At 42.0% G+C, this 15,968-nt stretch overlaps 1 protein-coding gene across 1 annotated transcript in view; it reads right to left on the bottom strand.

Moving 5' to 3' along the window:
* The window catches only part of LOC135522617 (ribonuclease 3-like), a 149,657-nt gene that overhangs the window by 107,468 nt on the left and 26,221 nt on the right, over positions 1 to 15,968 (bottom strand). The window contains 5 exon segments of the mRNA XM_064949054.1: positions 2,352 to 2,411; positions 9,573 to 9,633; positions 9,752 to 9,890; positions 12,332 to 12,439; positions 13,835 to 13,942. Coding sequence (XP_064805126.1) covers positions 2,352 to 2,411; positions 9,573 to 9,633; positions 9,752 to 9,890; positions 12,332 to 12,439; positions 13,835 to 13,942 — 476 coding nt within the window.

Raw genomic sequence — 15,968 nt, 5'->3', positions numbered from 1 at the left:
ATCCGACATGGCCAACGATGGGACACAGATCCCCAGCTGTGTGCAGGCAACCAAAGACTTGTTATTATTCAAGGTGGCTGACCATAGGTCACAGTTCGGGCTGGGCGATATATCGAATTAACGGCATGTTTCAGATGCCTGTATCGCAGAACCTGTATCACAGAATTTCATTTTTAGGAACGTTTTGTCTTTTTGGTCTCGTCTCCTCTCCACTGTGTACATTCCCACTTGCAGACACCAAGCCCCTCCATCTGCCACTAACAAAGACAAAAGATAACTTCTTCCTCTCGGACAAGCAGTTTAAACTTGCTATTTGCATTTTAGGTTTGTTCCAACAGAAGAATCGGTCATCGGTCACATGGACAGCGAAACGCTTAGACACTATTTTACTGTAATAGGTGAAAACATAAAAATTATATCATCAGAAAGGTTGTCTCATGAGAGTACCAATAAACATAATTGCGGAAAATTCATGCTCAGTTTGTCACGTGTGACATTTTGGTCACAGACTTATTTATGTGCCAGCTGTCCAGTTTGTGTTTCATAAATGTACAATGAGCAAAAAAAGACATTTATATAAGGAATTAGCAACCTGTTCTCATTCTGAGAAATAACTATTTTCTTATAAGGTAGGCCAATTGATTTCAATATCTGAACAAACTGAGCAGGCTGTTAAAAATAGTTGGGAGATGGAAAGGAGAGTGTATTCGTAACAGTTCAACGGTTCTACATTGTTAGCAAGCAAATAGATCCAAATTGGCTAGACTTGAAATAGAATGTTTAGCTGGCTACTCACTAGCACTTGGGCTTGTGCTCGAGATATTGTTTGAGACCCTAGTTCATTTTCTATAAAGTCTGCTATAAGAAGTTGGTCATTATTAGTGGATGTGCATTGTGAATGGTTCTTGTTACATTTGCAACAAAAAGGGCATTTTCATAGACAGACTTGAAATCCCGATCAGTGATTATTGCAACAACACAAAAAGCTGGTTAAACAATTTACATAAAATAATACAATTATTAGTGGGCCTTATGGTTGTAGAAGGCTAATATTTAGCTTAGTTATAATTCCACAGGCCCTGAATTCATTAGATTATTGCTGACTGTTTGAAATGCAGTGTATTGACCTTTAAATGTACAATAAAGCACTGTTGGAAAAGGACCCGTAAGTAAGCATTTCACTGTTAATCTAAACCTGTAGTTTACGACACATGTGACAAATAAAATATTATACTTTCAATATTTAGTTTTCTAGCCATGATAAAAATAAATAAATAAAAATCAGCATCTAGGTTAACAATGAAAGTCTATCAGTGCTCCAGTGTATTTAAATGCAACAGTTTTTCTAGAGTGAATTGTCTACTGGGCAGCACAGGTATGAGAGCTTACAGTATGTGGTTGTTTGTGATAAATCCTGACAATAAGAGGAGGACAAGGACGGAGGGAGGTGAAGGAGAAGAGAGGAGGGATCGAACTTAAAAAAAGACCTTGGTAAGAAGTGTTAAGCCTTGACAATTTGAAAGGGACTGTAGGTAGGTACGCCTGTGGTGAATAGATGAAGCATTAAATGACCATGAAAGATCTCAAAATCTATCATCTCAAATCAGCCAGCTTACTCTAACACTTCAATATTCTATATATCCCCAGCTCCTGATAGTCGATTTCTTAAAATGTCCAATCCAGCAGTCAGCAGTAGTATTGCTATATAGTAGCAACATATACATACTGTATATATTCACAGTAGCAGTCAAAAGTTTGGACACACCTACTCATTCAAGGGTTTTTCTTTATTTTTACTATTTTCTACATTGTAAAACAATAGTGAAGACATCACAACTATGAAATAACACATATGGAATCATATAGTAACCAAAAAAAGTGTTAAACAAATCAAAATATATTTGAGATTTGAGATTCTTCAAAGTAGTCACCCTTTGCCTTGATGACAGCTTTGGGTTTATGGTTCCAGTTGGGACACAGCCGAGGTATCTAGGTAGAGTTGCAGCGACAAAGTCAATGTAGTAATAATAGCACCATGTCATTAGTGGTGTGGCAGTGCAAGCTGAGTGGTGCCTGGACCACAGCGTTCTCCTCTCACCTGGGAGTGACTCAGTCAATAACACACACGCAACATTCTCATAGCTAACTGCTAGTTGTCATGGAGAATTTCAGCAGGCCCTATGAAAAGAGCTACGGTGAAATTACAACCGAATACCCAATTAGGGGGAAATCACAGACTAGAATAAAGAGGAGGAGAGGGGGGAGAAGAGGGGAGTTGTCGCCATGTTCGATTAGCGGAGGCGTCCGTCAAAGAGAAAAAGAGCGAGGGAGCTGACGGACGTAAATCTCACCTGGTGAGAAACTCCACGACGGCGTCGCCGAGAAACTCTAGCCGCTCGTTGTGATTGATTCTGAAAAGAGAGAAAAAAAATGAAGTAAGAGACATGAAGGCAGAGAGGAGAGAGAGGTGTTTATTGGGTCTCAGTCTATCGTATATGAGACATTTACACAGGAACCACAGGTCTCAGACAGACCAAATCAACACAATATGACAAATATCAGGGGTGAAAATCCAATAGCGACCTGAAATATGGCCTGTACATGTTTGAATCAAGTTTATTCATTCTTCTCAAGTGTATTCATTCAGCCTCAAACTTTCACAAATCTATAGCACACAATGCAAATGTGTTATAGAATAAAAATGGCCCTGGCGTCAGAGATTGGTGATGATGCTTAAGCTCACTCATGGAACTAAGTGCAGGGCCAAACCGTACTAGGTCATAGCAAAACAGCAACCGCTTGGCTTAGGGACATTGCATTCGCTAGGTATACATTACCGGTCAAAAATATTAGAACACCTATTTATTCAAGGGTTTTTCATTATTTTTACTATTTTCTACATTGTAGAATAATAGTAAAGATATCAAAACTATGAAATAATACATATGGAATCATGTACAGTGGTTGCTCCACTAAAAGTTTTGCAATTATGCTGCAGGACTTAAGAGGTCATTTGTGGTTTAGTATGGTACCCTGCGTCCCCACTTCATTGCTCCAGACCAGCACAAGGGGGAGTTAAAGCACTGATTATGCTTTTGGGTTCTACTGTGTCTCTGACAATGAATGGGCGACATAAACCTAAATAGAAACAGATAATTGTGCACAACTTCAGTATTACTTACTAAAAACTGTTGTTACACTAAGATTTTAATTATTTTATTTAGATTGGATTATTTTGCTCTTACTGTAGTACTCTCCGGACCAGTCATGTTGTACAACGCCTGAGTGGAGCAACGGTCTAAGATACTGCATAGCAGTGCAAGCTGTGTTGTTACAGATGCTGGTTCAATACTCATGCGGTCCTTGACTGGGAGACCCATGAGATGACTATAGGTTTTTGGTTTCTCTCCCTCTAAAAACAGAAATAAATAACAAATTGGCTTTATTTACAAATTAGTAACAATGTCTCACCCCATGTTCAAGAATGGCCTTTTTCTTGCTCATTTTATGTTATTTGAAAACAAAATCTTTATATAAGTTATATTAAAAAAAGCCCCTTGGATATTCTCACAGATATATATAACCCTGTTATAAGCAGGCAGCATGGCTCCCGAGTGGCGCACATTGGGATTGCCTTGCAGTTCTCCAGCTGTTTCCACCGAAACACTGGTGGGCGTTCAAGGCACGAGGGCAGGGGATGGGCCGCAGAGCCGTGCACAGAAGACGGACCGAGCCCATGGAGAAGGGAGGAGGGAGGGGTGGACCCCACTGGGTAGCAGGGAGCAACACTAACTTCTTATGGCTGCAGGGGCAGTATTGAGTAGCTTGGATGAAAGGTGCACAAGAGGTGCCCAGAGTAAACAGCCTGCTCCTCAGTCATAGTTGGTAATATATGCATAGTATTATTAGTATTGGATAGAAAACACTCTGAAGTTTCTAAAACTGTTTGAATTATGTCTGTTAGTATAATAGAACTCATATGGAAGGCAAAAACCTGAGAAGAAATCCAACCAGGAAGTGAGAAATCTGAGGTTGGTCAATTTTCAACTCATCACCTATTGAAAACTCAGTAGGATATGGATCTGCTTGCACTTCCTACGGCTTACACTAGATGTCAACAGTCTGTAGAACCTTGAATGAAGCTTCTACTGTGATGTGGAGCCGGATGGGAGCTGTTTGAGTCAGTGGTCTGGCTGTGCTTTTTGTGACTGCTCTCTTTGGCTGGAAAAAAATGGCCTGTGTTTTTCTGTGGCTTGCTGTTGACCTAACATAATCGTTTGTGGGGCTTTCACTGAAAAGCATATTTGAAATCGGACACTGTGGTGGTAACAAGATTACCTTTAAAACAGTATAAGATACATATATGTTTGAGGAATTTGAATTATGAGATTTGTTTTGAATTTGGCGCCCTGCACTTTCACTGGCTGTTGTCATCTCATCCCTTTAACGGGATTGCAGCCCAAAGAGGTTAAGTGGCATTGCATTAATAATGGCGCTAACTAGGGAAACAGGGAAACAGTCCCGCTGTTCTTAGTGCCAGTCTGCACGTTCAAACTAAAACAATGTATCTAATAATGCCGTGAAAAATGCCCCTTAGATATGAATTCGGAGGGCAGATATGGTTAAATATTCAAGCATTAGACATCTCACTAAAGGCGTCAGTCAAAAGTCATACTTAAGCCGAAATGGATTTAACAAAAAATGACATGAAAAGCACACATTTGTAAATCCCAAACTCTAAAAGGAATTGGAAAGGTAGATACAAATGATTTGTGACATTGTGGATACAATAAAGAATGTAAACAAGATCTAAACAAGATGCTGTGTTTTTAATTACAGTAGTGATGGCCAGATGGTGACATTTTGAAAACAAGATTTCAAACACTTGCAGCCCGATAAGCAGGACAATAGACTCTTTATAGCCCAGCTACTGTAGGTGGGAACATCCCCCTACCTGCAAAAAAATTACATTGCGACATCGCAAAATGGACATCGTTTTCATTAAGCCAGCTTCTTTCTATGGTGTTACCCGTTCCAAAGTTAGGACAGTAACCACAAGAGGACTTGAAAATGAGCCTGAGAGGATCACCAAAACTAAAGGTATTTTGGTTTCAGTGCATTTTCTTTCAAAACCTCTTTATATAGCCTATCAATGTGTAGGCACACTCTGTAATAAAATAGATAATTAAATAAAGGTTAAAAAAAATAGATTATACAAACATGCCGACAACCACCCTTGGAGATCAGTGGACAAAATGCTGGACAACGGGCCATACCAAAAAAACACGCATGGTTGCCAAGAAAGCGGTTAGTTTTGCTAGATTCTTAAAATGTGTACGCAGCATGTGTGTTGGAGTCCCTTTTAATACAGATTAGTTCCTATCATTGGCCACTGTAATCGATGGGGGCTCAGGACTACCATTCTGCTCATCTGATGAAGGTGCACATGGATCAGATTCAAAATTTGAACACAGAGATTGAGACATTGAAGTCAGACCAGCAGAAAGAGAAACATTATAAGACGGCAGAGAAAGGGCGACAGCTAATGCATTGGCCCAGAGCCAGGCGGCATTGGCGGAGAGACAGGCTGAGAATAGCGCATTGAAGAGGGCGAGGAACGAGATGGGAGTCACAATCTATGCCAGGCACACCTGTGAGCTCTGGAACTCCACCTCCGACAGGCAGAGTCAACATACAGTACGGGTTCATCAGGTTGTTGGTTCACCCTGACATTTCCATTCCTCTTCTGATAACAGAACTTGACCAACTGCTCACCAGGCAAAGCAAGGCCCGTCCGGACTGTTATGCTGTTCTGCTATAGCTCGCCAGAGGTAGCCTGACTGCCATTAGGTACCGAGATGAGGTCCTCAGACCCCTTGTGAGACCATATGCTGGTGCGGTTGGCCCTGGGTTCCTCCTCATGCAAGACAATGCTATGCCTCATGTGGCTGGAGTGTGTCAGCAGTTCCTGCAAGAGGAAGGCATTGATGCTATGGACTGGCCCGCCCTTTCCCCAGGCCTGAGCACATCTGGGACATCATGTCTCGCTCCATCCACCAACGCCACGTTGCACCACAGACTGTCCAGGAGTTGGCGGATGCTTTAGTCCAGGTCTGGGAGGAGATCCCTCTGGAGACCAACCGCCACCTCATCAGGTGCATGCCCAGGCGTTGTAGGGAGGTCATACAGGCACGTAGAGGCCACACACACACTACTGAGCCTCATTTTGACTTGTTTTAAGGACATTACATCAAAGTTGGATCAGCCTATAGTGTGGTTTTCCACTTTAATTTTGAGTGTGACTCCAAATCCAGACCTCCATGGGTTGATAAATTTGATATCCATTGATAATTTGTGTGTGAATGTGTTGTCAGCACATTCAACTATGTAAAGAAAAAAGTATTTAATAAGAATATTTCATTCATTCAGATCTAGGATGTGTTATTTTAGTGTTCCCTTCATTTTTTTTGAGCAGTGTATTTTGGCCTTTATCGGCGGCACACAATTGGCCCAGTGTTTCTCCCCTTCTAAAAACAGAAATACATGTTTTGGCCTTCACACCATTTACTTTGGTCTTCATTCAGATCACACTTTTATTTCGTTTTTTGAAAACGAAAAAATCTCCAAAATGTCGTTATATATTATCAAGTTGATGGCACAGTCATATAGCCCGGTACCGACATAAAGCTGAGTGACTCACTCATTCATGGCTTTGGATCAAAATGAATAAGTACCAACATTCTTTCTGATTGTCTTTAATAAATAAAATAAAAAATTGGTTTTGGATGGGGGCTCCCGCAGTGCAAAATGCGTTGCTACAGATGCAGGTTCGATATCCGTGCCAGCTGCCACCGAGAGACCCATGAGGCGGCTTTTGGTTTTAACTTAGAATCCTCCAATCCTCTATATGTAATTATCATCGGAGAGTCACGTAATATTTTACGATATACCGTAGGCGACATGAGTCTCACTAGCGTTGATCAATGTCCTGTTAAAAGTGGTGTAGGTTTTATTTAAAGAGCATACTGAAGTAAGAAGCAATAGGATTTGCAGCAAAGGCCTACAACTATTTTAGCACCGTTTCGCTCTGCTCTTAGACAAGCATGGGGACTTGACTTGATAAATCAATGAGATGTTTATTTTCACTTCATCTCTGTTTGGGTATTGGTTAGACTACGGTTATACAATTAGGGTGTAGAAATGTTATGCTCTTAGTGTAACCTTTATTTAACTTGGGAAGTCAGATAACAGAACTGATATTGCCAGGAAGTGGCTTCTATTTTGAAAACTCCATGTTCCATAGCCTCCCATTACTCCATTTAAAGGGATATCAACCAGATTGCTTTTCCTATCGCTTCCTCAAGGTGTCAAGTCTTCAGACATTGTTTCAGGCTTTTATTTTGAAAAATGAGCCAGAACGATAACATCGCGTCACGTGGTCACATGAGTTTTGCTCGCGCAACAGAATTTGGAAGCTATTGTTTTTCCCTCTCCTACTGTGAAAGACATTTGCAGTTGATTTATTATTGATTATATACAGTATTTTAAAAACAACCTGAGGATTGATTATAAAAAACGTTTGACATTTTTCTGTGGACATTATGGACTATTTGGAATTGTATTCTGCGTTGTCGTGACCACTCTTTCCTGTGGATTTCTGAACATAACGCAACAAACAAACGGAGGTATTTGGATATAAAAAATAAATCTTTATGGAACAAAAGGAACATTTGTTGTGTAACTGGGAGTCTCGTGAGTGAAAACATCTGAAGATCATCAAAGGTAAACAATTAATTTGATTGCGTTTCTGATTTTCATGACCTAGCTACTTAATGCTTAGTGTACATAATGTTATGCTATCGATAAACCTACACAAACGCTTGGATTGCTTTCGCTGTAAAGCATAATTTCTAAATCTGAGACGACAGGTGGTTTAACAAAAGGCTACACTGTGTTTTGCAATATTGCACTTGTGATTTCATGAATATGAATATCATTTAGTAATATTATTTGACTGTTGCGCTATGCTATTCAGCAGTTGCTGATGACAATTATCCCGCTTAAGGGATGGTAGCGTCAAGAAGTTAAGAACAAATTCTTATTTACAAGGACAGCCTACTCGTTCCTCCCTGTCGGGGAATTGAAAATAGCCCAGTACTGTAGCCTACTCCCAACTGTCACTTTGTACAGCGCCACATTTTACATTCCATCCTAATGGAAACGAAGAGGGTTTATAGTTTTTCTTGGAATAAAAAAAATCATAATATTATTCAAATTAATTAAGCTAAATTTCTTAAAATGTACAATTGTGTCCAATTTACTATGTTCTTACAAAAAAAGGTTTTAAATTCTCTAGTACAGCCACTATTTAAGGATATCAAATGCTTCTCAAAGATGCCATCTGGTGGTCAAACTAGCATTAATGGTACCAGTTGTTGACACTTAAATAATGTGTCAGAATTCTGTGGCACCATGCAAACTGTGCCGCAGAACGTTGCAACTTTCAAAAGGATGAACCCCTGTAGTAATCAAAAAAGTGTTAAACAAATCAAAATGTATTTTATAGTTGAGATTCTTCAAATAGAAACCCTCTTGGCATTCGCTCAACCAGCTCCATGAGGTAGTCACCTGGAATGCATTTCAATGAACAGGTCTGCCTTGTTAAAAAGGTTATTTGTGGAATTTCCTTCCTTCTTAATGAGTTTGAGCCAATCAGTTGTGTTGTGACAGGGAAGGGGGGTAGACAGAAGATAGCATTTGGTAAAAGACCAAGTCCATATTACGGCAAGAACAGCTCAAATAAGCAAAGAGAAATGACAGTACATCATTACTTTAAGACATATGAAGGTCAGTCAATACGGAAAATGTCAAGTACTTTGAAAGAAACCAAGCGCTCTGATGAAACTGGCTCTCATGAGGACCGCCACAGGAATGGAAGACCCAGAGTTACCTCTGCTGCAGAGGATAAGTTCATTAGAGTTACCAGCCTCAGAAATTGTAGCCCAAATAAATGCTTCACAAGAGTTCAAGTAACAGACATCTCAACATCAACTGTTCAGAGGACACTGCGTGAATCAGGCCTTCATGGTCGAATTGTTGCAAAGAAACCACTACTAAAGGACACCAAAGAACATTAGACGGGTGGAAATTTGTCCTTTGGTTTGGAGTCCAAATTGGAGATTTTTGCTTCCAACCGCCATAAGCAGCCAACAAGTACTCAGCATATGTGGGAACTCCTTCAAGACTGTTGGAAAAGCATTCCAAGTGAAGCTGGTTGAGAGAATGCCAAGAGTGTGTAAAGCTGTCATCAATGCAAATGGTGGCTATTTGAAGAATCCCCAATATAAAATACATTTTGATTAGTTGAACACTTTTTTGGTCACGACATAATTCCATGTGTGTTATTTCATAGTGTTGAAAATAGTAATAAAAAAAAAATAAAGACTTGAATAATTAGGTGTTCTAAAACTTTTGACCGGTAGTGTATATTAAATAATGGATTGGAATAAGAATAACCCCTGCATCAGAAGTTGGGGACATTGCTTAGACCTCCTTATGGAAGTAGGGCCTACCTGGAGGGGGAGGGATCATCTTGTCCAAGACGAGACATGATGTTGATCAAGGTGTTGATTCCTGACCAATTAGACAGAGGTTGGTTCGTCAGCATAGACAACAGAAACATCCATCAATCAATATTGATGATGTGTGCGTGTTTGTGTGTGCACGTTTGTATTCTACCGTAGGTACTCACCCTTCTTCCTCATGTACATGTGGTGGACCTTTCTGTCCCCATACTTGGGCTGGCGGATGCCGCAGTTGGACAGGGAGTTACGGGCGTGGTCCGGGTTCATGCCAAAGTTCAGGTGGTGGCTGGGGTGAGTCATGGCCAACTGTAGAGAGAGGGAGAAGAAGCAGTCAGAATCTGCTGATGGTGACTCTTCTAGGACCGTATGTGTCACCATCTGAATAGATAAATTGAGCTACAGTATGTACTAATCGGAATTAGCATCCCAAAAATATGAATCAAATGGAAAGAAGTATACATAAAACAAATATTTTGGAACAAATAAAGCCAGTTAGCACACTGGAAGATCGACACATATTCCCCACCACTGTGCTTTGTTTGGAAAGCAGGGCGTCTGTCTAATCCGAACATCGTCAACCAAGGAGAAACAGGGAAAAGAGAATATATAATACTCTCAGTAAGACGTGCCGAGCATTTATCAATCTAACATTATCAGAATGTAGCTTCTATCAGCAAAAACACTAACTCATCTCTCCTCTCAAAGGACTGCTCGGGTTTCCAACTTAAAATCAATTTCAAGCTCCAATGAGATACATGTAAAAAGTTAACAGAGGGGGTTTCAATATCATCAGTCCAGACGCCACCAGGGTTGTATCCTTGAACAGAAACAAATCAATTTTTGTTGTAACTAAAAGAAACAGAACTGCGTTCAACAGTTCAGAACTATTTGACCTTGCACTAGTAGAAGTCTAGCACAACTCTGTCCTCTTGTCTGAAAGGTTGACACAAAAATACTTGGAATTCTAAATGATCCCTGTTGGTCAAACCGAGAAATGTCAGACACATCGGCTGTGTCCCGAATGGCACTCTATGAGCCCTGGTCAAAAGAAGTGCACTGTACAGAGAAAATGGTGCCTTTTGGGATGCAACCATCAAGTGGCAAAGACAGTACACTTAATCCTCCTCCTCAGAGTTAACGTTACACTTGAAAACACTCGGAATCTAACGGCTGCCTCAGACCACTTGTTAAACAGCTAAATGCGTCGTTAGATGCTTTTTTGCCCTCCCACGTCACTTTATACACAGAAGATCTCCGCTATAAACTTTGTGGGTTATCCGTCTCTATGTGACCATGACAACTTCAGAACAGAGTTGCCTACAAATACAAAGTTGCACTGTCTTTGCCATAATGGCTCTTATAATCTCCAACCGGCACAGGCAGAAGAGGACTGACCACCCCTCAGAGCCTGGATCCTCTCTAGGTTTCTTCCTAGGTTCCTGCCTTTGTGGGGAGTTTTTCCTAGCCCCCGTGCTTCTACATCTGCATCGCTTGCTGTTTGAGGTTTAAGGATGTTTTTTTATAAGCACTCTGACATGTGCTGATGGAAAAAGGGCTTTATAAATACATTTGATAACTTAGGCGGAAAGTCTATATGTGTCTCAAATGGAACCCTATCCCCTTATATAGTGCACTACATTTGACCAGGGCCTAAGGGGAATAAGGTCCCATTTAGGATGCAGTTTGAAACTTGACAGACACATTTTGTTGTATGAATACATAAAAAATGTATAAGCAGCAACATGTTGTCTTGATCAATGCAAAGACACCCTTTCTGCAAGATCAATCATTGTCTCAGAGACAAAATAAATTTAAAAATGAAAGGAATTGGAGCATAAATTAGACTACATTAATTATTTTGGAAATTAGACATACGAAAACATGATCCACTTTGGTGCCTCTATGTACACACACACACACGCACACGCACACACACAGAGAGAGAGAGAGAGATGACATCTGAGATGGGGCTGTGGTAGAGTTTTACAGTTTAATTATTGAGGCCCTTCGGGCCTACTCTGTTCCTGGGGAGAAGGGGGAGGTGGGTGAGGGAAGAGAGGAGCGGTGGGGGTGGTAGAAGAGAAGAGAATGTAGAGCAGGGGTGACAAAACAGCGGTGGAGATGGTTGTTTAAAGAACAGAAGACGAGGGGGCAGGCAGGAGATCCTCGACGATGCTTGCATGTCTTCAACCGTCACTACATCTTTAACCGAAAACGATCTTGTAATCTAGAGCTCCCCTGCAGGACAATAGAGGGAAATGAAGGAATGGACTAGTGGTGTTACTAGTGTGTAAGGCCTCTACCATCAGCCAGGGCTTTCTATTTAAGAATAATGATAACAATGATAACAATAACACACATCTAAATTAGGGAGGTGTTACAGGGTCCGTGAAAGTGCAGAAATCATGACGAGGTCTTTAGGTGTCTTTTAATTTGCCATGTTTGTTACCCCCTACCCCTTTCAGACATACAAAAAAGCAGGTCAAAAGAAGCAGGCATGGTAAATTAGTGGGATCTTTGTCTTTGAACGAAAGGGTAAGAGGGCTTTGAGTGTATGATCGTGAGGCAACAAGTCAGCCATCCCCCTTTCTTTAAGCACGAATACAACACATTACTTTCTAATGTATCAGTCTCTGTATGACAGCTCTCCAATAGTGCTGGAGGAAGCACTGAGGCTAATGCTGAGAGCTCTGGAAGGCTCCAGCCCTGATGGAACTACACTGGCTGTGTGCGTGTGTTTCTCTCACCTGTAACAGACAGCGCTCCTTGAAGACGTAGCCAATCAGGTCGTCCAGGTGCTTCAGACACTGGTGGTAGCGGATGTGGTGGGTCAACACTGGCAACATCATAGCATGCTGCGGGGGGATGAGAAAGAGAGAGAGGAGAGAGGAGAGAGAGATAAGTGGACAAAGTGAGAAAGAGGTGGAGAGAGACGGTAAGAGGGAGAGAGAACATGGCATAATCAAATCAGCCAGTCATTATTAAGTGGCGCTTCGACAGAGAGGGAGATGAAATAATCACGAGTCCAATCAGTGTGCATGTGTTCTTCGCCGTGAGGAGAAATTAAGAGTTGTGGGGGAAATTCAAATGTTGACACGGACGAATCAGGACCTGGTGACACAAACCTACCTGTGCAGAAACATAGCCAGTGTCAAAGAAAACAAATAAAAGACAAAGACAGAGAGGAGTGAGCGAGCGAGAAAGAGAGAGGTGAGGGAGAGACTGCGAGTAAATGAGAGGAAAAGAGTAACCAATATGAGCTATCATTAGCGGGAGTCTCATCAGTCCGTACTAGGAGAACAGTGGGGGAGCGTTGTGTAGCGGTGGAACACCCATTAACCCGGCACCACCGCGTAAAAGCAGGCTGCGCTGCATGTTTTAATTAGTGTTACCAGGGGAGCCCGGGGCTCCTACAGGTCAGTCAAATGAGCTGCGTCGCTCGCTCTCTCTCTTTTTTCCCTCTGCTCCATCTTTCTCTCTCTCTCTCTCTCTCTCTCTCTCTCTCTCTCTCTTCCTGTGTGTCTTTATCTCTCTCTCTCTCTGTGCTAACCACTAACCCACACAGCCCCAGAGCTGATCAGTCAGCCCACCCCTGGCCCTCGACTGCCTACCCACCGCCCACATCTACACCACTCTAAGGCCTTGTTAACCACCCAATTAACAAAGCAAGACCGTGTCTCAGTGTCTCAACCCATCAGACTCGCTCAAATTAGGCTACTGCTCGAGTGGCTGAGATAACATTAGCATGGGTCCACTCCCAGACCAATTTACTCACTGGGTACTCAGTAGGAGACGATGGGGAGGGGTGTAGGAGTGTGTGTGTGTAGGCGTAGGAGTGATAGTGTCTGTGTGGAGGCAGGAGTGATTGTGTGTGTGGGGGCAGGTGTGTGTGTGTTTAGGGGTAGGAGTGATTGTGTCTGTGTGGGGGCAGGTGTGTGTAGGGGCGTGTGTATGAGTGTAGGGGTAGGAGGGATTGTGTCTGTGTGGGGGCAGGTGTGTGTGAGAATGAGAGAGCTGATGTGCCGTCAGTGCCAAGAAACTGCTCGCCATGTGCCTTTGTTTGCTATGCGTGGCTGACGTGATGGTATGATGCTAGAATAACCAAACAGGTGGTCAGGTGTGTATCTGTGTGTGAGTGTGCATCCATGTTTGTGCATCTGTGCATGGATCTGTGCATAGGTTTGCTGTGTCTCTGAGAGTACAGTGTACACTGTGTGCGTGTGGGGCAGCAAAGCATCTTGCCTGCCTACCTGACAGAGGTCAGAGCGGATGCCAGTCTTCCAGAAGCCCTGGCTGCTGAGCTCCACGGTCACCTCCCGGCGCATGGTGTTCTTCTGGCGGATCTTCTGTAGGGCTTCCTGATAAAACAACACCCGTACATTATTAAGCCTAGTGTGTGTGTCAGATCGGAGCTTCCTGACAAACACACATACATTATTGATCCACTGGGTCAGTGCTGCCCCCCCACACCAGAGTGTGCACATGAGCAAAACACTCAAGACAAACTAGTTTAAGCACCGCCTTCGCTCAATCCTGATATGTCCAAATAACCAATGATGAAAACCCCAAAACCAGAACTAATGCTGTTCGTTATCTCATGCATCCCGCTCAGACACAGCAGATTTTTCAGTCGACTCGCAGAATCTGCCCACGGGAGATTACACCACACACAGTTAAACATTCAGGAACACACACACACAGAGAGCCAGAGAGACAGAAACAGAGAGAGAGTTGCAATATACCAGACACACTCAAACAGGTATAAAGAACACACATGCAGCAATCTTTCCTTCCTCCCCTCTCTCCAGGTAGTGCTCCAACATGTGTGGGCATGTGTGCGAGAGAGGTGGAAACTGGACCTGCAGCTAGCACTGGCTCCAACACACACACAGTGCATTCACAGACACACACTTGGTTGTCTAGAAACCCCAAAATCCCTGGTTCTAGGGCTAAAGTGTACACAGTGTCAGCGCCTGCAGAAGAGCAGACAACACAGAGAGGCGAGGTCTGCACCAGAGACATTCAAGTACCAAAATGGTACTACTTTTCACCACTACTTTTTTCTTACATAGCGCATGACTTTTAACCAGTACAATAGGGAATAGGGTGCCATTTAGGACACAACATTGGGCCAGTATCCACAAAGTGTCTCAGAGTAGAAAATTGGTCGTAAGTGCTAATAAAAAAAAAAGAGACATTTTACTCTTTGGTCACACACCCAGTCGACAGGTATTTAGGACACAAAAATGCAGTGAGTCAGTGGTAGCTGCACACACATAAAATTGCTTTGGAGTTGTTAAAATAATGTTTTGATATTTCTATATGAGTGATCCAGAAATAATCTAGACCGACATGTATCTCTCGCGCTTTACACAATGATTTCACGATATGCCTAAATACTTAACATGATGTAGGTAAATAAATAATACAAAACAATGTTTATTTATTTGTCTATTGGTTTCATTTAAAGTTATCCCTTTGGAGCGCCACATTATTTAAAAAAATAAAATAAAATAAAAAATAAAGTTGGGCAATTAAAGGAATCTTGGGCTTATGCCAACTTTGATTGTGTTCGACGAAAATTACATACCTTTAAAACCAATAATGTATATAAACTCTGGAATGCTGATGCTATGTACTGACCATTGAGAGGCTTTATTGGCACTCCCCAGTAGGAGCAGTCCGCCATAGGAATTCTACAGTATTTCAATAAAAAATGTTCCAAGGACAAAATTACATGTATTAAAGTATTTTTTTCTTAAATAATACATTTTAAACAGTTTCTTCATTTGTATGTTTAGTTCACATAATATAGAGCTCACATCTGGTGACTGGTGATGCCTCATTGCGATTAGTTATTCCCCATCACTTGCAACAATGCCAATGAGTGTCATCTCTATCTTTCCTTTGCGGTACCACAAACTGTTGTGATAACCAGCCGAGAAACATTTATGAGTTGATTTGACTCCTGGCTCAGAGCTTGGACAGTGTCTTATCATTCTAAAACCTACACTGGGAGTTTTTTAGTGTCTTAAAACAGATTTTAACAGGATTCCTAGGACCTTTCCTGAGATTCTTTGTGGATACGGGCCATGGTCTGGGCTGAGAGAGTATGTCTACGAATCAGAAATAGGACTGGGAACATGTGTATCAGCACATCGGTCTTCTCTGGTGGTACCGTTGGGCTAGTAACCGGAAGGTTGTTGGATTGAATCTCCGAGCTGACAAGGTAAAAATTTGTCGTTCTGCCCCTGAGCAAGGCAGTTAACCGACTGTTCACCTGGCGCCGAAGACGTGGATGTCGATTAAGGCAGCCCCCCGCACCTCTCTGATTCAGAGGGGTTGGGTTAAATGCGGAAGACACATTTCAGTTGGACAACTGAC

The sequence above is a fragment of the Oncorhynchus masou genome, chromosome 30 (genome assembly GCF_036934945.1).
Source record: "Oncorhynchus masou masou isolate Uvic2021 chromosome 30, UVic_Omas_1.1, whole genome shotgun sequence".
NCBI classification, from domain to species: domain Eukaryota; kingdom Metazoa; phylum Chordata; class Actinopteri; order Salmoniformes; family Salmonidae; genus Oncorhynchus; species Oncorhynchus masou.
The sequence above is the reverse complement of the archived record's forward strand: the minus strand, read 5'-3'. Positions and strand labels throughout refer to the sequence as shown.